The 17,623-nt window shown below is 38.2% G+C and overlaps 1 protein-coding gene across 1 annotated transcript; it reads right to left on the bottom strand.

Moving 5' to 3' along the window:
- Window positions 1–732: 732 nt before the first annotated feature.
- LOC127622780 (ADP-ribosylation factor 4-like) lies at window positions 733–11,585 on the bottom strand. The gene is made up of 6 exons (XM_052096871.1): window positions 11,353–11,585; window positions 11,017–11,097; window positions 9,566–9,675; window positions 9,229–9,300; window positions 6,017–6,142; window positions 733–3,055 (listed from the first exon to the last, which is right to left on the bottom strand). The coding sequence occupies exons 1-6, from the start codon at window positions 11,417–11,419 to the stop codon at window positions 2,969–2,971; spliced, it is 543 nt and encodes a 180-aa protein (XP_051952831.1). The 5' UTR covers window positions 11,420–11,585; the 3' UTR covers window positions 733–2,968.
- Between the last annotated feature and the right edge of the window lie 6,038 nt (window positions 11,586–17,623).

Below are 17,623 nucleotides of genomic sequence, written 5' to 3'. Positions count from 1 at the left end.
ATTGAATATGTTATTGCATTTATATCCTCGTCTATAATAATTCAATAAAACACAACATATTTGACTGGATAAATACGAAGAGCAATTTTTGTATAACTGGTCGTTTTATTTGTGGGAATCAATATAAGAATCCAGGAGTCACTATAACCTGATGGTTTTGTGAGGAGTTCATGTTTTTCAATGCTAATGTCCTCAAAGGTGCACGCGGTAATTTTTAACGCACGCTGTCTGGGACTTACACTGACACCTAGGGGTGTGGATACAGTGTCATTCAAACACAATAGTTTTCAGTTATCAATGCCACTGTAGAAATTCACAACTCACCGTAAGCCATGATTAATTTAAGCTACGAGTGAACGTGTCCAATAACAGAGCGGTTACAGAGAATAAACCAGTGGTATTAAACTGGTCATGTGACTCAAACATGGCAGCCCCCATGAGGGGACCCTCTCCATGTAGAATAAAACTGCTTCCATATGACTGGAGTCTTCATTTCATGTGAGTGATAATGATTGTATGCATGTTAAAAAATGACCAATTCCTTTGAGTAAAAATTGTATTAATGAGGAAATAAATGACAGAGTGCACCTTTGAGCCTATGAGAGTTTACTGTAGTCCAGTGCATCTTTAAAGGATACGTTATGCTGCATATTTAAAAAAACAAATGCAAGAGCTAATTTTCCATTGCCCAAATACTGTACGCATACACATGCTTAAAACAGCCCACTCTTCTGCCAGAGTGATCACTGCAGTCATTGAGTGAGACTCTGTTGCATCATATTTCAATGACATTACAAAAAATGTTTTTTTCTTAAAACCTAAAACAATTTTTGAGATGCTCTGGAATGTACTGTGTGAGTGTGTATCTGTGTTGAAACTCCAATAACTTTGTTATTGTTTTAAACCTGCATTTGACATGTTTTTTACCATTTATAACCTGTAAATAATCAACACTTTGTGAAGCAATGTAATGGTATTTCAAACACATTTGTATTGAATGTGTAATTGCAGCATAAGATGCAAATTAAAAGCGGATTCAAATGCATTTTGTTTTTACTTCATCAGTATATTTGGATGAGGGCATTAAAATCTAGCAGACATACGGTGCAATTAAAGAGACCATTTCCGTATTCAATTACCCAGTGTAAACATGCAATATAAAACAAGCCTATAAAGAAATAATGTAGGTTCAATACAAGTTAAGCTCAATCGTACAGCATTTGTGGCATTATGTTGATTACCACTAAAACTGGTTTCGATTCGTACCTTCTTTTCTTTCAGAAAAGGCAAAAATTGAGGTTACAGTGAGACACTTACAATGGAAGTCAATGGGGACGATCAGTAAACAATAAAATACTTTTTCAAAAGTACAGCTACAAGTATATGCATGTTAACATGCTTTTAGTGTGATGAAATCGCTTACTAACCTTTTCTGTGCTAAGTTTATCCAACTTGTTGCCATGACAGCATAACACGGTAAACCCTAAAACGACCGTAAAAACGATGTAAACAACTTTACAGCTCAAATAATACCAACGTTAATGTAAACACTTCCATTCAATTTTAAGCTTTACATTTCTGCCTTTAAATCCTTCTAAAATTGGCCCCATTGTGGTAATCAACATTATGCCACAAATGCTGTAGATTGAGCTCAACTTGAATTACACCCGAAATATTCCTTTAAGGTCTTTGGGCATGAAAAGCCCTTTTGAAAGGCAACTAATCTTACCAGTGAAAATCAATGAACCCAATCAATATATTGATCAGATCCAATGTGCAAATAAATAAATCAATATTGAGAATTCAAGTGGTCCGTTTGATTTTTATCAGTCTTTATTCTCTCAAAGGGGTGGACCTGGTGGCACAGTTCGAGCAAAGGTAGGGCAAACGCCAGCATGGGGAAATGTGGATCACAACAACCCTCTTTTGGCTCAGCCTGACCAGAAACAAGGGCCTTATTGGAGTGTCCATACAAAACTTCTTACCCAATGCACCGTTTCCAAGGTGCCAACATGCATCCATCCTTTTAACAAGTATGAAAAGAAAAGACATATGGAGCAGATTGAAGCTGCATTGTCCAGAATTCTGGGATTTTGGAATGGTGCATCCCCGTCCAATCCCAAACATGCAATGCCATCAAACCTCAGAAAATCAAACAAGGTACGTTGAGCATTTAGGTCATTTAGTTCAATGGAGGCATTTGACAACACAGGAGGTCAATTGGATGGTTCCATATTGCTGTCAATACTTCATGTACAAAACATCTCAAACAATCAGTTAGTGGTAAAGACCCCGGAATAAGCCTTTTGCAAAATGACTTCAAGGGATAGCTCGCCCCAAATAAACAAAAATAAATAAACAAATCGGTCATCATTTACTCATACGGGTCACTCTGGATTTAGAACGACACGAGGGTGACAAACCGATGGCAGAATTTGCATTTCCAGCGTGAACTATCCTTTCAAGAGCCTTTTGAAACAGAAGTTAAAGTGAGGCTTTGCAAAACAACCCACTAGAGTAAAATGACCTGCCATGAAAGGGAATGTTCATAGAGCAGCGGGTCCCGAAACTTGGAAGAGTCCGGTTAGGCGACACTGCAACCGGGAGCAGTTACACTACTCCAAACTTGCGTGATACGGTCCCCTCTACCGAGAATCCCACCCAAACTTCCTCTCTCGTGCCATAATGCTCTCATAAGTATCAAGAAAACGTGCAATTTAAGCATGATCTTACAGTCATAGAAAACAATCAAGATTTATAAAGGAAAAAAATTAAAAGGACATTAGAAGGAATACAGCATAGAAAAAGACAGATAGATTAGAGTGATGCTGAACACTTGATAGCTCCTCCACACCTGTACATCCCAAACACACACACACACACACACACACACACACACACTTGAGGACAGAGTCTGTAAGCTGACACCCTCTGCCTTTCTAAAGTTCACACGCATCTCTCCTCCCCGCTAGTGTTTGGAGAGCTCGTTTGATAACCAGTCCAGTCCTTCATAGAGTCCAGTGCCTTGTGTAGCACAGGTTGCTTGAACATACCACTGCGGAGAAAAGACAGAGGGATATTTAATCAAAGGCCAAATGCATTGGCGTGCATAACAATATTCCAAAGTGAATCTGAATTTGGTCATATTCCAATTAAGTAAACGTTATAGAAATGCATTAAACTGATTGCCGTAACCAGATTAAACCAGAATGACAGTTTCTAGATTCTGAATATGTCAGCTGGTGCACCCCTGTATTAATCAGAAGATTGGGTCTTATTCAGAATATCCACTGTAACTGAACATTCATGTATATCTGTGCACGTCCAAACAGAATTCTGGGTAGTATTGGGTACTGTAAATTAACATTTCCATTATGGGGCAATATTTGCCTCTCGAGTTTGATTTTCAGGGGTATTTTCTAATCACATATACGAAATATGTAGCATGCAGTGTTTTTATGTGAAATACTTCCAATTAGGGCTGCAACAGATAATTGATGAAATCGATAGTGAAAATCCACAACCAATTTTATTATCGATTAGTTGGATGTGTGTGACGATAACGGAGAGGCTCCGTCAGTAGCCTAGTTTCCATCCATTCTCTCTTTCGCGCCATTTTGCTGTCGACAAAGTGAAATTGTGGAGAAATGTTTTTTTGCGACATCCAATCCTTCATCTAATCAAAAATTCGCCATCACAGCTGCATCATGTCCCGCATATTTCTCCAGCAACTTTTAACCACCAACGGAACTTGATTATCATCTCAAATCAATTTTAGCTTCATAAGGCAAATTATATTTTCTGAAGAAGCAGTAAATGCGATCTGAGGTAAAGAGGGTTAGATTTAAAATATTTAATCATTTAAAATGTTCAAAAACTCGTTTTCTGAAAGTGAACTCAGCATTGGACAAATAGTTCAGATAGTTTATAGTCTTGAGGAAAGTCTAGAACATTCTGAGAACATCATTCAGCCGACTGCATTCATCTACAGGACAGGGTACGGCTAATTTAAGTTTGTGTAAAGAAAAGGCATATATAGGTCTAAAAATATATATATTTTTCGTTTGGTAATTAATTTGTTTAATTTGATGCTTTTTTCGTTTGGCAATTAATTTGTTTAATTTGATGCTTTTTTCGTTTGGCAATTTATTTTATTGGGGATTTTGCCGGCATTTAAAAAAAAAAAGTAAAACTAAATAATAATTTAATAGTATTGTGTATTTATTCTTAATTTAAAACATCTTTGTCTGCAGAAATGATGTTTTTTGTACTGTGGAATAATTCTGTGTCTGCTATCTATTTTGAATGGTGTGAAAAAGCAACTTTAATAAATAAACGGATGGATACAGCGATTAAATTAATCACAAACAGTGGCCATTCATTTGTTCAATGTGCACCAGATATTTGTGTTGCACTCCTGAAAGTGTCCCGTTTGCAGATCGGATCTATATGCCGTAAAGATCAATCCATAATCACGTACAATAAATTGGCTTTCAATACTGTCGTCATGACAACACTGTTGGGGCAAACTCTGTCATGTGACACAAAATTTTGCGTTAATGCCAATTTTATCAACAAAGTGTTTCCAAACCATTTTTTCGCGACATTTAATGTATCGACATCGAGTTTATGCGCTTGAGATAAACGGAAAACTATGAAGTCGACATTTGTGACATTTTAGCAATAATGTGCATTTCCATCAGCTTTATTATGATGCGCCAAAACGTTTTTTGCAAAAAATCCTTGGATGGAAACGCAGATAGTGACATCACTTTACAGCCCGGTGAAAAATGCATTGCATGAAAACTCGTTTGAAAAGCAACAGAGACAAGTTCAAGCGTAAAAACACACTCTAAGTTGTCCAGCGCACGAGAACACTTTATAAACACTTCCATAATAAGTACATTGTGTAATGTGCGCGTCAACCGCGTCAAACCGATCGCAACAGAGAAAGAAATTAATAAATAAAATATTAATTTAAAATACTTAAAATGTAATCAGTGACAGTGTACATGCATATATGTATCTAACATAATGGGTAGAAATATTCATATCTCCATTGTCCTCTGCTGGGCTGATTTTGTAGTCTCACTCCATCCCCGATGGATCATTTTACTCTTTAATGAATAGTACCATTTCAGTTTTATAAGTAAAGGAACAGTTTTGCATGTAAAAAATATTTATATCCAATTAATCTAAGATTGATCGATTAGTAAAATAATCATCAGTTAATTGGAATTTAGTAAATTATGGTCCAAAATGAATAAAATACAGCGTAAATACAGGGGAAAACATGAATGAGTGCATTTACATGCACGCTCTTACACTAGTTGTGCTTAATAAGCAGACATCAGGTGTGTGGACATGTAAATGCATTAAACAGCTTTCCTTTATCAATGCAAGGTCATACACGGCTTAAGAATAAACACATTTTTACCCATTACCCGATTTCACGTTGCATGTAAAACACCTTTACAGCATTCTTACCGGCTAATCCCATGTCTGCAAATGTTATGTGCATGAGATTATTTCAAACGATTCTTGCCTAGTCAGATTTTTTAAATATGCAATTTTTGGGGAAATATCACTGTATTGGTGTGCATGCAAATGGGCCCAATGTCTTGGGTTTATTCAGAATCTGTGCATTGCATGTATACAGGAATATTTCAATTGCTTTGAAGCACGCAAATGTCTTTTTACCAACAAAGGTTTAAAGGAACAGTACATCCAAAAATGAAAATTTGCTTATACTTGCACTCAGGCCATCCCAAGATGTACGAGTTTGTTTCTTTCTTAAAACAGTATTTAAGATTTTTAGGATTTTATTTCAGGCCTCCTCCTTCAAACAACGGAAGTGAATGTACTCATGTTTTGACGGTCCAAAATGCATATTTAGAGTGCATCAAAATAATCCACAGATTATTTTAGAAACAAAACAATATACTTTTAACTACAAAAAAACATGGTCAAAGTTAAATCAAGTGCATGTTGGTTCATTCGAGTAGTGTGCGTGTACCGTTCTGCTGCGTAGACTCTGCAGACCCAGTTTGTCTGTGAGCTCACTGACAGCCATGGCGTTAGGCAGATCCTGTTTGTTAGCGAAAACCAGCAACACGGCGTCCCTCAGTTCATCTTCCTGTAACTGCATTAGACACAAAAGCAACAGTCATGAGGCTGGACAAGCTGAATGGCAATACTGTGATTTCAGGACATATTTATACATTACAGGTCTGAACAAAAATGGACTTTTGAAGAGTTTCGTCCAGCTGACAGGAACGTCACTCGCCCCAATCAGACCAGTGCTGCATTGTCACGAAATATTACATTCATTGCTCTTGTACATGTGCTTTTATGCCTCGCAAACTTAAACTTTAAATGTTTTTGTTTGGCTGGCTAACATAGATGAGGTATCGTCGAAATTGTGAGAATGACTCGAGATCGTTTAATCATGTTTTCAGGTTTCTCACCAATGATATTCCTTTTCTATTTTGTCCCCAGACTTTTCCAGTTGTTTGCGTTTTCTGGAAATTGATTATTAAAAATTATTTTGATTCTGATTTCCTAAAACAAGCATTAAGATCGATTTGTGAGCTATTTCACACCAAGAGATATTTTTGGGTGATGAAATATTTTACAGCAGCGTAACTAGAAAAATGTATATTAACTCTTTCCCCTCCAAACACGGAATTTTCCGGGTTTTATGAAAAAACGCTTCCCCGCCATTAAAGTTTAGCGAAAATCGTCAAAAACCCTGGCGGTGGCTGGCAAATTTTTTTAAAAACACTGGCGGGGAAAGAGTTAAATATAGAAATTTCCATGCCACAATTTTAATATTCCATAATATTCCCTGGATTTCCATGATTGTGGGAACCCTAAATTTGCTTTGTATGGCATTTTTTCCAACTAAAGTGTATTCATAAATATATAGCGCACATGCAATTATATAATATAATCTATATAATAAAATGCAAAAATATATATATATTGACGATAAATAAAATAATTGAAATAAATAATAAAAAATAAATAAAATACGCAAAAAAAAAAACAACAAATTTTTTTGTGATTGGTGCAGTGAAAATTATTATTAAAACCTTTAACCAGGATAAACTCTGAGATTAAAAATCAATTTTACAGGAGTGTCCTGGCCAAGATGGGCACGGCAAGTTCAAATCCGAAATATAGAAGCTACAGAGCAAAAATAAATTGATACTTTTACTCTGATAAATTTCTCCAGATCCTTTCATTGCTTTTGCGACTGAACAACGCAAAATGAAACAACAGCCGTCCGTGCAGAAATGCATGCAGATTGGTGATAGTCATGTGTGATTCGTTGAAAGAATCAATTGAGTAGAATCTTTTAAATTTGATTCCTTTGAACTGAACAAAAAGACTTAAAAAGCGGTCTGAATGATTAATTTAGCGAATCACGAATCAAAATCGTAAGTGAAGCACGCACCAGAGTATGACTGTCTCCTCTGGGGAAGACGAGAAACTGCTCATGTGAGTGTCATTTGTTATTTTTTTTACTAATTAATTTGATAAGTTTAGGCTTAAACATTATGAAAGCTGTGAAATAATGACGTTATGTGCGATCAGTCTCCCGCCTTTCCAGGAGACCTGTTCATAAATATGTCAATCACATGCGTTTACATTTTATATTTAAACAAGGTTTGATGTGTATGAATAAATACCAGCGCTCATGAAAATGTCCAACAATATTTTTTTTTGTGAATAAATAAGATGTGAATGGAATTTGCATAAGCAAAACTAGCTTTCTGGTGGTTGTTAAAGTTATATTTGCTTTGTAGCACATTTATGCTACAGCATGTGCTGACTAGGATTATCTGGATGGTTGCTAGGGCATGCTATATAGTTGTCAAGGTGATCACTGCTGTGTGTTTTGGCGCATTGCTACAGTATGTGGTTGCCAGGTTGTTGCTATGCTCTTAAGTTGTTTTAACTGTGTTTCAGCACATTGTTATGCAGTTGCCAGGGTGTTCTGGGTGGTTGCTATGCTGTTAAGTTGTTTTAACTGTGTTTCAGCACATTGTTATGCAGTTGCCAGGGTGTTCTGGGTGGTTGCTATGCTGTTAAGTTGTTTTAACTGTTTCAGCACATTGTCTATGCAGTTGCCAGGGTGTTCTGGGTGGTTGCTATGCTGTTAAGTTGTTTTAACTGTTTCAGCACATTGCTATGCAGTTGCCAGGGTGTTCTGGGTGGTTGCTATGCTGTTAAGTTGTTTTAACTGTTTCAGCACATTGCTATGCAGTTGCCAGGGTGTTCTGGGTGGTTGCTATGCTGTTAAGTTGTTTTAACTGTTTCAGCACATTGTTATGCAGTTGCCAGGGTGTTCTGGGTGGTTGCTTATTGGCCCAAATGAAAAGAGCCCAACCCCACAAGTCTCTGTTCTGTTAATAATATGACTCAACTCCCTTCTTCAACGTTCCAGTTTTTATGGTTCATTTACACTCATCCCATAAATATGTACATTCTGATGTGACTTTAATGCGCCATTAAAGGGATAGTTCATCTTAAAATGAAAATTCTCTCATTTCGTCACCCTCATTTGATCCATGATGTGTATGACTATAAAAACATTTCTGCAGAACACAAACAAAAAAAGATTTTCAGAAGTATATTGCTGTTCTGTAGGTCAATTCATGTGTAAGTGGATGGCGGCCAAACCTTTGAAGCTCCAAAAAGCACATAAATACAGCATAAGAGTAATCCATAAGACTCCAGTTGTTTCACCAATATCTTCTGAACGGATCCAATTGGTTTTGGGTGAGTACAGACCAAAATATAACTCCTTTTTTAACTATAAATCTGGACATTAGCAGTCTCCTTGGCTATCAGAATATCCTGATCAGATCAGGATATGGATTTAACCACTGTAGTAGTATGGATAACTATATGCTCCCTTAATGTGCTTTTTGTAGCTTGAAATATCTGGTCACCATTCACTTGCAATGAAATGACCTATAGAGCTGAAATATCCCTTAGAAATCTTCATTTGTGTTCTGAAGATGAAAGAAAGTCATACACATCTGGGATGACATGAGGGTGAGTAAATGATGCACACCACCAATCAAATAAGTTGCCACGGGTTTAATGAACTCTTTCAATGATACTCAAGTATGACAAATGGATACTTTACAACACTGTTACTTTGTATAAATAAGTTTTAAAGCTTAAAATCAAATCGGGTGACGGAGCAATTCTTACCATTTTCGAAAGCTCCTCTGCAGACTCTGCCACTCTCTCTCTGTCATTACTGTCCACCACAAAGATCAAACCCTGAGGATAAAGTAAATAAAATAAAATAGCACCTCATTGGTCAGCAATCGATGCTTTAAGTAGCCAATCAAAAGGAATATCAAAGTTAAATCAACTGGAGACTATTTTGCATTTGAAAATGGCAACACAGGAGCATCATGGGGTACGGTGCCTGTAACTGAACCACCGTGAGATGCTTTGGATAAAAGTATAAGTACCAAATTACAATTGAATCACTACAGCACAACACCTTTACCGGCTAATTGTACCTATATCAAGATCCTACCTGGGTGTTCTGAAAATAGTGTCTCCAGAGAGGACGGATCTTGTCCTGACCGCCGACATCCCACACGGTGAAGCAGATGTTCTTATATTCAACAGTCTCGACATTGAAACCTGTTCAGGAAACAGCAAAAAGACATTCAAGGGAATTCATAACATCAAATATATTGCCTTGGGTTATAATAAGATTAGTACGTCAGACAGGCCAATTAGAGTCTACAGGCATCACAAATAAAGCTGTAAATCTTCTTGCAGTGATATTTACTGATCAGACTCTACAAACAAATTCACACAGATCGCATTGAATGTTTAACCCTCGTGCGACCTTCGGGACATTTGTGTTTTTCATATTTGTTTTTTTGTTAATGCCAATGGCATACATTTTGCCAAAGATGTGTATTTGGGAGATCATTTTGATATTTCAACCTCAGTTCCTATAATGCATCTATAATACACAAAATAGTCACACTTAGGACCTTCAGGACAAAAATGTCCCCATTGAAACGGCAATATTTGATCCCAGTGCCATTAAAGCATAAAATCATGCATAATATCATATTATTCTTTTATTCAGGAGCCCTGACTTCAAAATGTATGTTTTATATTTTCCACCAGATGGCGCCATTTTCGTCATGTTTAGCCTACGGAGCAAATACAAGCTTTTCCCCTATTTTCTGTATTATAGAGCACTGCAGGACAACTGAATAAATGATCCAGCTAAAATTGTGTGTTTGTGTGTTGGTATGGATGTCAGAGTGTGTTTTGTATGTGTGTGTGTAAAACAACATTAGCATTATGTAAACAAACTGGCAAATCCTGAAAAATGAATGAATATTTGATAGTTATGATCAGGACTGATGTTGGTTAAAAAAAGTATTAATAAATGTAATATATATATATATATATATATATATATATATATATATATATATATATATATATATATTTATGGCAGTTTTTTGATGTGGACATTTTTGTCCTTTAAGGTCCTGAGTGTGAGTTTTTTCTTTTCTTTTATCTGACACTGCACGAAAAATAATAATGCATCAAAATCAATGCTGCTAATCATTGACATTTTTGTCATTGACAAATCTTTTTTGTTTTTTTTTGTTTATTTGTGTGTTTTTATAAAAAAAAAAAAAAACAGTGGCATTATGTAACAAACTGATATTTAAAGGGTTAAAATCCTGAAAATGAATGAATAATTGGTAGTTATGATCAGGACTGATGTTGGTTAAAAAAATGTACTCATTGAATGTAGAATATAATATTAACATATCATATTATAGCAGTTTTTGATGCATTATTGTCCTCCAAGAACATCTGAGTAACTTTTTTACATTGACGAACAAGGGTTAATTATAAGCTACTGCTGTAATAAATTAAATAAAAAGTAAAGTTTCGTGAAAGAGCAGAAAGAGGTGAACAATCACAATCATGTTGGTGTAATCTCACCTATAGTAGGAATAGTGGTGACAATCTCTCCCAGTTTAAGTTTGTACAGTATTGTCGTTTTACCTGCAGCGTCCAAACCCACTGAAAAATCAAAACACAACAAGATATTAAACCCTAGCTGTCAAATTCATCTCAATATTGTGATTTTATTTTTCATTTCATCTATTCAATCTCAAGCATGCTAACATTAGCCACAATCCAAGATTTTTTGGTTTCCACGTATAAATGATTGAAAAAGTTATTATTACTTAAAACGCATTATTCTTAGCTTCTAAAAATGTATTTATCACATAAAAAATATCAGAAATACAGAGTCGAATATCCTTTAACACTCACCCATCAGTATTCTCATCTGTTTCTTCCCAAAAAGTCTCCCAAAAAGCGATGAGATCGTGAGCCCCATGATGATTTAAAAGAAGGACTTGAACTGTATCGATAACCAAAACAATAACGCAAATGTAATAATGAATTTAATTAATATTCTGTCGCTTTGTGCTCAGTGTGTCTCTCGCCGGGTGCTTGACACGTTGCCACGTAAGAACAGGAGCCACCGTGGAAGACTTGACGTCACTTCCTGGTCCACTCCAACGCTAGGGAGTGACGTCATAATTATTCATAACATTCGTTTTTTTTTTTGTGGTAACGCCCACTCATAGCCTACAACGCTCTTATACTTTACCCTGCCCACTTAAATAATTATTTAATTATTATTATTACTTTAATAATTATTTATAATTACGATTTATTTCTTAATAATGTATTTAATAATTTGTAATAAAATACATAATTATTTGTATTTGCACTGACCAACTGACTGCTCAAATGTCCAACACGGTGTATACATTAAATTAAAATAGTAGATTAGAGTGCAAAACACAAAAATAACTGTTTTGTGAGGCTTTCTGTGACTGTTAAGTTAAATCATGGATTTGTATCATAATAATAATAATAATAATCACATATGCACCAAACCATAATTAGAGAGTAACGCTTCATAGTAACTTTAAGTCATTAACAAACATTATATTATGTTTAATAGATTAGATGTTCATATACTATTGTAGCCAATATGTAAAGCAATTATAGTTTATAATTTTTTAATAATTTGATTGTGTTATGTTGTGTGTCACATGGACGTAAAGTATATATGTCATAAGAGGCGGGCAATTCAGGTGGATGGCAAAATGTCAGAAGACTTGGGGTGGCGCAAATACGATACTTGGCTGTGGGTTGTTGTACGCACTTCAATTCCACTTAAATGTGTACTAATCCTTTGGAGTCTGCCACTGTTCTTGTTACACGCCCCAAGTCCCACGAACTTCTGGGAACAGTTTCATCCCCTATCATCAAATTTTGCCATGCTTTATTCCACTTTTGGTGCTCCTGCATCAACACAAGATACTCTTTTATCCATTTTTTTTTAAGGTAAAACACGGTTGACTCATAGTTGAAGGATATGGTTTGGGGTCAATGCCTCAAGGTCATTTGGATCGTACGAAGATGGTGTAATTGTACGGTCATTCAAAATGGCCAAAATTTGTATTCCATCCTGTGTTGGGGCACTTTGGATTTTACGTCGATTCAGTTCTTTCGAAGCTTGTTTCAATTCCCGATTAGTTCCATTGTCAGACCTGATCTCTTTGACTTGGCCTCTTCGACATATGAACCTTCGAATTACATTAATGCAGGAATCAGTGTCAAGAGTACGGGCCACTTCTTGGTGTATTGCACGACATGATAAGCAGGTAAAAATGACACCATACCTTTTCACAATATTCCGTCCTCTTTTAACTTCGATTGGCCTGAAGTAATCCATTCCAGTGTGTGTAAAGGGAGGAAGGTCAGCAGAGATCCCGTCAACAGGAAGATCAGATATTTCTTGCTCACCTGTCATTTGGAAGGGTCGCTGGTAGACTATGCATTCCTTGATTACTTTTTTGCATGCAGCATTGACGTGTGCTATCCAATATTTTCCAGAGTTGACAGCATGTGATTTCTTCCTCTGTGACCAAACTTTTCATGCACATGGTGCAGAATGAGCTTTGACACATGACTGACTTTGGGCATAATTGCAGGGTATTGTTTCTGTAGGTACGCCTTCCACCAACACTTTATACTCCATCTACAATCACTGGGTCGAGTTTGTACAAATTACTTAATTTCTTTACATCACGTTTGCATAGCACTGTAATGTCCTCTTTGAAGAACAGTCTCTGCACAAAGTGCACTATTGCTTTCTCCTCAACTGAAAGTCCTAATGTGGCAGGATTTAGGTGACTGAAATGCACCCTTTCATTTTGCCAGACATTTTTGCCCTGAACAAGAAACTCCTGCACCCTTTTTTGTTCTTCTTTCCGCTGTTTAATAATCTTTATGAACCTCAGTATCCATGCCACTGCTTTTTTGAGGCTTGTCCATTTGGAAAAATAGTTCAGGAGTTTGCTTGTGGGACATTCGTCTTGGCATTGATATTAATGTCATTTCTCACTTCTGGATCATCACCCTGAATCACAGTTACCTCTGTGGTTCCTGGCCATTGAGACTGTGATTGGGAAAGAAAGTTAGGGCCATTAACCCAGGCTTTAGGCTTAAGAAAGACTTCAGTCCTCAATCCTTGTGAGGCTGCATCCGCAGGATTTAGCTTGGAACGGTTCTATTTCCAATATGTTACTAAGATTAAGATTCAACTTTATTGTGCAGAGTACAGAGCCAATGAAATGCAGGTGTTTTTGCATATCTCTACTGGTGGAGTAGTGGACTAAAGTGGACTAAAGCACATAACTGGTAATCAGAAGGTCGCTGGTTTGATCCCCACAGTCACCACCATTGTGTCCTTGAGCAAGGCACTTAACTCCAGGTTGCTCTGGGGGGATTGTCCCTGTAATAAGTGCACTGTAAGTCACTTGGGATAAAAGCGTCTGCCAAATGCATAAATGAACTACATTTATGGGGTCAGAGCGCAGGGTCAGCCATGAAACAGCACCCCTGGAACAGATAGGGTCAAGGGCCTTGCTCAAGGGCCCAACAGTGGAATCAGTGCTAGGGCTTGAACCCCCAACCTTTCAGTCAGTAACCCAGAGCCTTAACCGCTGAGCCACACATGTTGTCCAGCAAAACAAAGCTCAAGCATTGCCAAAATTGTCAGACAAAAGAGTAAATCCACATCATCTTACAAAACAACTGATTAAAACAGAAGTAGAGCTCACTCAAACAACAAGAAATCAAGATAGAGTTGGCTCTGCTAATCTGGCAAATAATGCTCTTGTAGATGTTACGAAAAATCTAAAGGAAATCACTAAAATGTTGGTCAGGCAACAACAATTATCTCTTATTCCGAGGAGGGAGATTCCCTGTTTTTGATGGCAACCCACTTGAGTATACAGCATTCATAAAGACCTTTGAACAAAGCATTGAAAGCAAAACAGTCAATATGCAAGACAGATTGTATTATCTCGAACAATTTACTTCAGGGCAACCTGAACATCTCGTGTGTCGCTGTCCGCACATGGATCCTCATACAGGTTATGAAGAAGCAAAGAAACAATTGGAATGTAATTTTGGAAATAATGATAAAATAGCATCCTCATTCACTGGTAAAGCTTTTAATTGGCCTGGTATAAGAGCAGAAGATGGGACCTGCTCTGAGATCTTATGCACTCTTCCTAAGAAGCTGCTTCAATACAATGCAGGAGGTCGGTTATGGTGAAGATCTGGAAACGCAGAAAATTTGAAACGTATTGCATCTAAGCTGCCCTTTAAACCACGTGATAAATGGAGAGCCGTCGCCTGCAGCATACAAGAAACCGGCAAGCAAAAGCCAAAGTTCAAAGATCTCCTTGAGTTTATTGAAAGGCAAGCATGAGTCGTACTTGATCCAGTTTTTGGAGACATTCAAAGTCCAGTAGATAATAAAAGACTTGTTAAACCAAAGCCAACAACCTTAAAACCCAACATCAAACCGGCCAGCAGGGGGAGCAGTTTTGCCACAGCAATCACAACAGAATTGGAGCAATCAAACTAAACTCAACCTCAAAGAAAGACCAAAGAGGACCTTCTCAATTGCTGTAAAAACATCTTGTGTATTTTGTGATAAAGATCACTCACTGGAGTTCTGCAACATGTTCAAAAGGAAATCCAATGAAGAAAACGTGGAGTACATGAAAGCCAATGGAATGGGCTTTGGGTGTTTAGGGGCACATGAGCAGCAAATGTCAAAAGCGTTTGTCATGTCAGATTTGTCGCAACAGCACTTCATATTGATCTCATTCTTCAAATGAATCTCAAGCTAGTAAGTTTGAATCAAAATAATCAAGTGCTTTAGTCTCCATGGTTACTGGGAGTCACATTGGGGCCGGCTCTAAAGACTGTGCACTCGCTATAGTCCCAGTAAAAGTAAAGTTGAAAAATGGAAATCAAATTATACAGACTTGTGCCTTTCTCGATCCAGGCAGCTCTGCAACATTTTGCACTGAAACCTGAAGAGATATGTGAATGCTACAGGATGAAAGATGGAAATACTTTTGAAAACAATGGGTTAGGAGGATATAAAAAGGTGGATGTGGCAGGGAGGAGGACGGGGCCGGGTCATGATTATACACACCCGGACCCTTATCAGGCTAATTAAGCCTCCGAGAGGGATAAAGGCCGATGGCAGACAGTGGTGCGACGAGAGAGAGATAATTTATGGACATATGTGTGTTTGTCTTTTGCTTCAATTTTATATTAAACTATTATTTATATTATCAAGCCGGTTCTCGCCGCCTCCTTTCCATTGACTGCTTTACACTGGTGCCGAAGCCGGGAAGGAGGAGGGATGCCCGTCGCAGAGTCCTCGACACTGCCGTCCACCCAGGGCAGCGCCTCTGCCATCCACCGGGGGAGAGAGTAGACCGACCGCTCGGATGCGGTGAACGGCCGCCGTCCGCGAGGCGAGTGGGAACTGGACTCCCCGACCGCCTGGAGTGATGGAGCCGCTGCCAGGGGCGGGGGAGTGCCCTGCCATCCCTCAGAAACGCGGAGGGGTTGAAGGAACACCGCCGTCTGCGAGGGGAGGAGGGAAGTGTCTCCCCGACCACCTGGAGTGGTAGGGCCGCTGGCAGGGGCGGAGGAGTGTCACCACGAGTCGCCGAGAACACGGAGGGGCGTTCTGATCACAGGGGGTTGTGAGTCTGACTCCGGTCCGCCCGGGGAGAAACGGCTGTCGTCCGCCTGAGAGAGTGGAGAAGTGATCGAGGACCATGCAACGGTGTATCGGAGACCCGTCGAGTAGGTTTTTGTTTCATCTCTCTCTCTCTCCTCTCTCTCTCTCACTGCTGCTCTGCGTTGGCCTTTTCCCTCTCCGGGGGCTCCCCAGCCTGAGAGAACGAGAAAGGAATGTGGCAGGGCGGAGGGCGGGGCCAGGTCGTGATCATACACACCCGGTCCCTTATCAGGCTAATTAAGCCTCCGAGAGGGATAAAGGCCGATGGCAGACGGTGGTGCGAGGAGAGAGAGATCGTTTATGGACATGTCCGTCATGTGTGTGTTTGTCTTTTGCTTCAGTTTTATATTAAACTATTATTTATATTGTCGCCGCCTCCTTTCCATCGAACAACGTTACAGTGGAATTACCTGAAGGATGTTGATTTAACCTCAATAGATGCAAGCATTGGGCTGCTTATTGTTGTGAATGCTGCAAAAGCTCTGGAGCCTTGGAGAATAATTAATAGTGAGGGTAGTGGACCTTTCACTGTAAAAACACTCCTTGGTTGGGTTATTAATGGCCCACTGAGCCTTGATATAGATGGGGACGGGTGGGATGCTTCAACACTTCAAGTTAACCGAATGTCCATTGGTATCCCGGAAGAGCTGTTAATCAGACTGTATCGGCCATCCAACATTTACAGTGGCCTCAAAAAGTATCAGGGCACTTCAGCCCCACATAAAATGAATGAAAAGATTACAAAATATCAAATCATGCAGCATTTTATTTAAAAAAAAAAAAAACTTTTTAATTAATAAGACAATGCATATTTAGTATTTGGACTTTTCTAGTTGTCAAACATTATTGAAACAAGTCCAGTTAATGTAATGATTTACAACTCTGGTTATAATGTGTGAAGTTTAGGGTAACTAATGTCATAAATCCATAAAAAAATCACCTTTGCATCTGTTGGTTAAAAACAATTGCAATAATGGCTAAAATAGTGAAGCTAGTCTCGTATGATTTGACTGTGTCATTTGTAGATGTAAATTCATATAAAGGATTTTATTTTCCTGTTGTTGTTTATTTTGAAAAGAAACAGTATAGGGAATATACAGCAAAGTGCCAGCCTAATACAACATTTAATAAACAAGTAAATAATAAAAATTTGTTTTTATTTGTATTCATTTAATTGATTAAAATGTAAATATAACGTATTTTGCGGGGGGCCTGGGTAGCTCACCCTTGGTGTGCTGAGTGACTCCAGCCAGGTCTCCTAAGCAACCAAATTGGCCCGGTTGCTAGGGAGGGTAGAGTCACATGGGGTAACCTCCTCGTGGTCGCTATAATGTGGTTATCACTCCCGGTGGGGTGTGTGGTGAGTCGTGCGTGGATGCCGCGGAGAATAGCTTGAAGCCTCCATAC

This window comes from Xyrauchen texanus, chromosome 29, assembly GCF_025860055.1.
Source record: "Xyrauchen texanus isolate HMW12.3.18 chromosome 29, RBS_HiC_50CHRs, whole genome shotgun sequence".
NCBI classification, from domain to species: domain Eukaryota; kingdom Metazoa; phylum Chordata; class Actinopteri; order Cypriniformes; family Catostomidae; genus Xyrauchen; species Xyrauchen texanus.
Note: the sequence above shows the minus strand (reverse complement) of the source record. Positions and strands in the feature narration are given on the sequence as shown.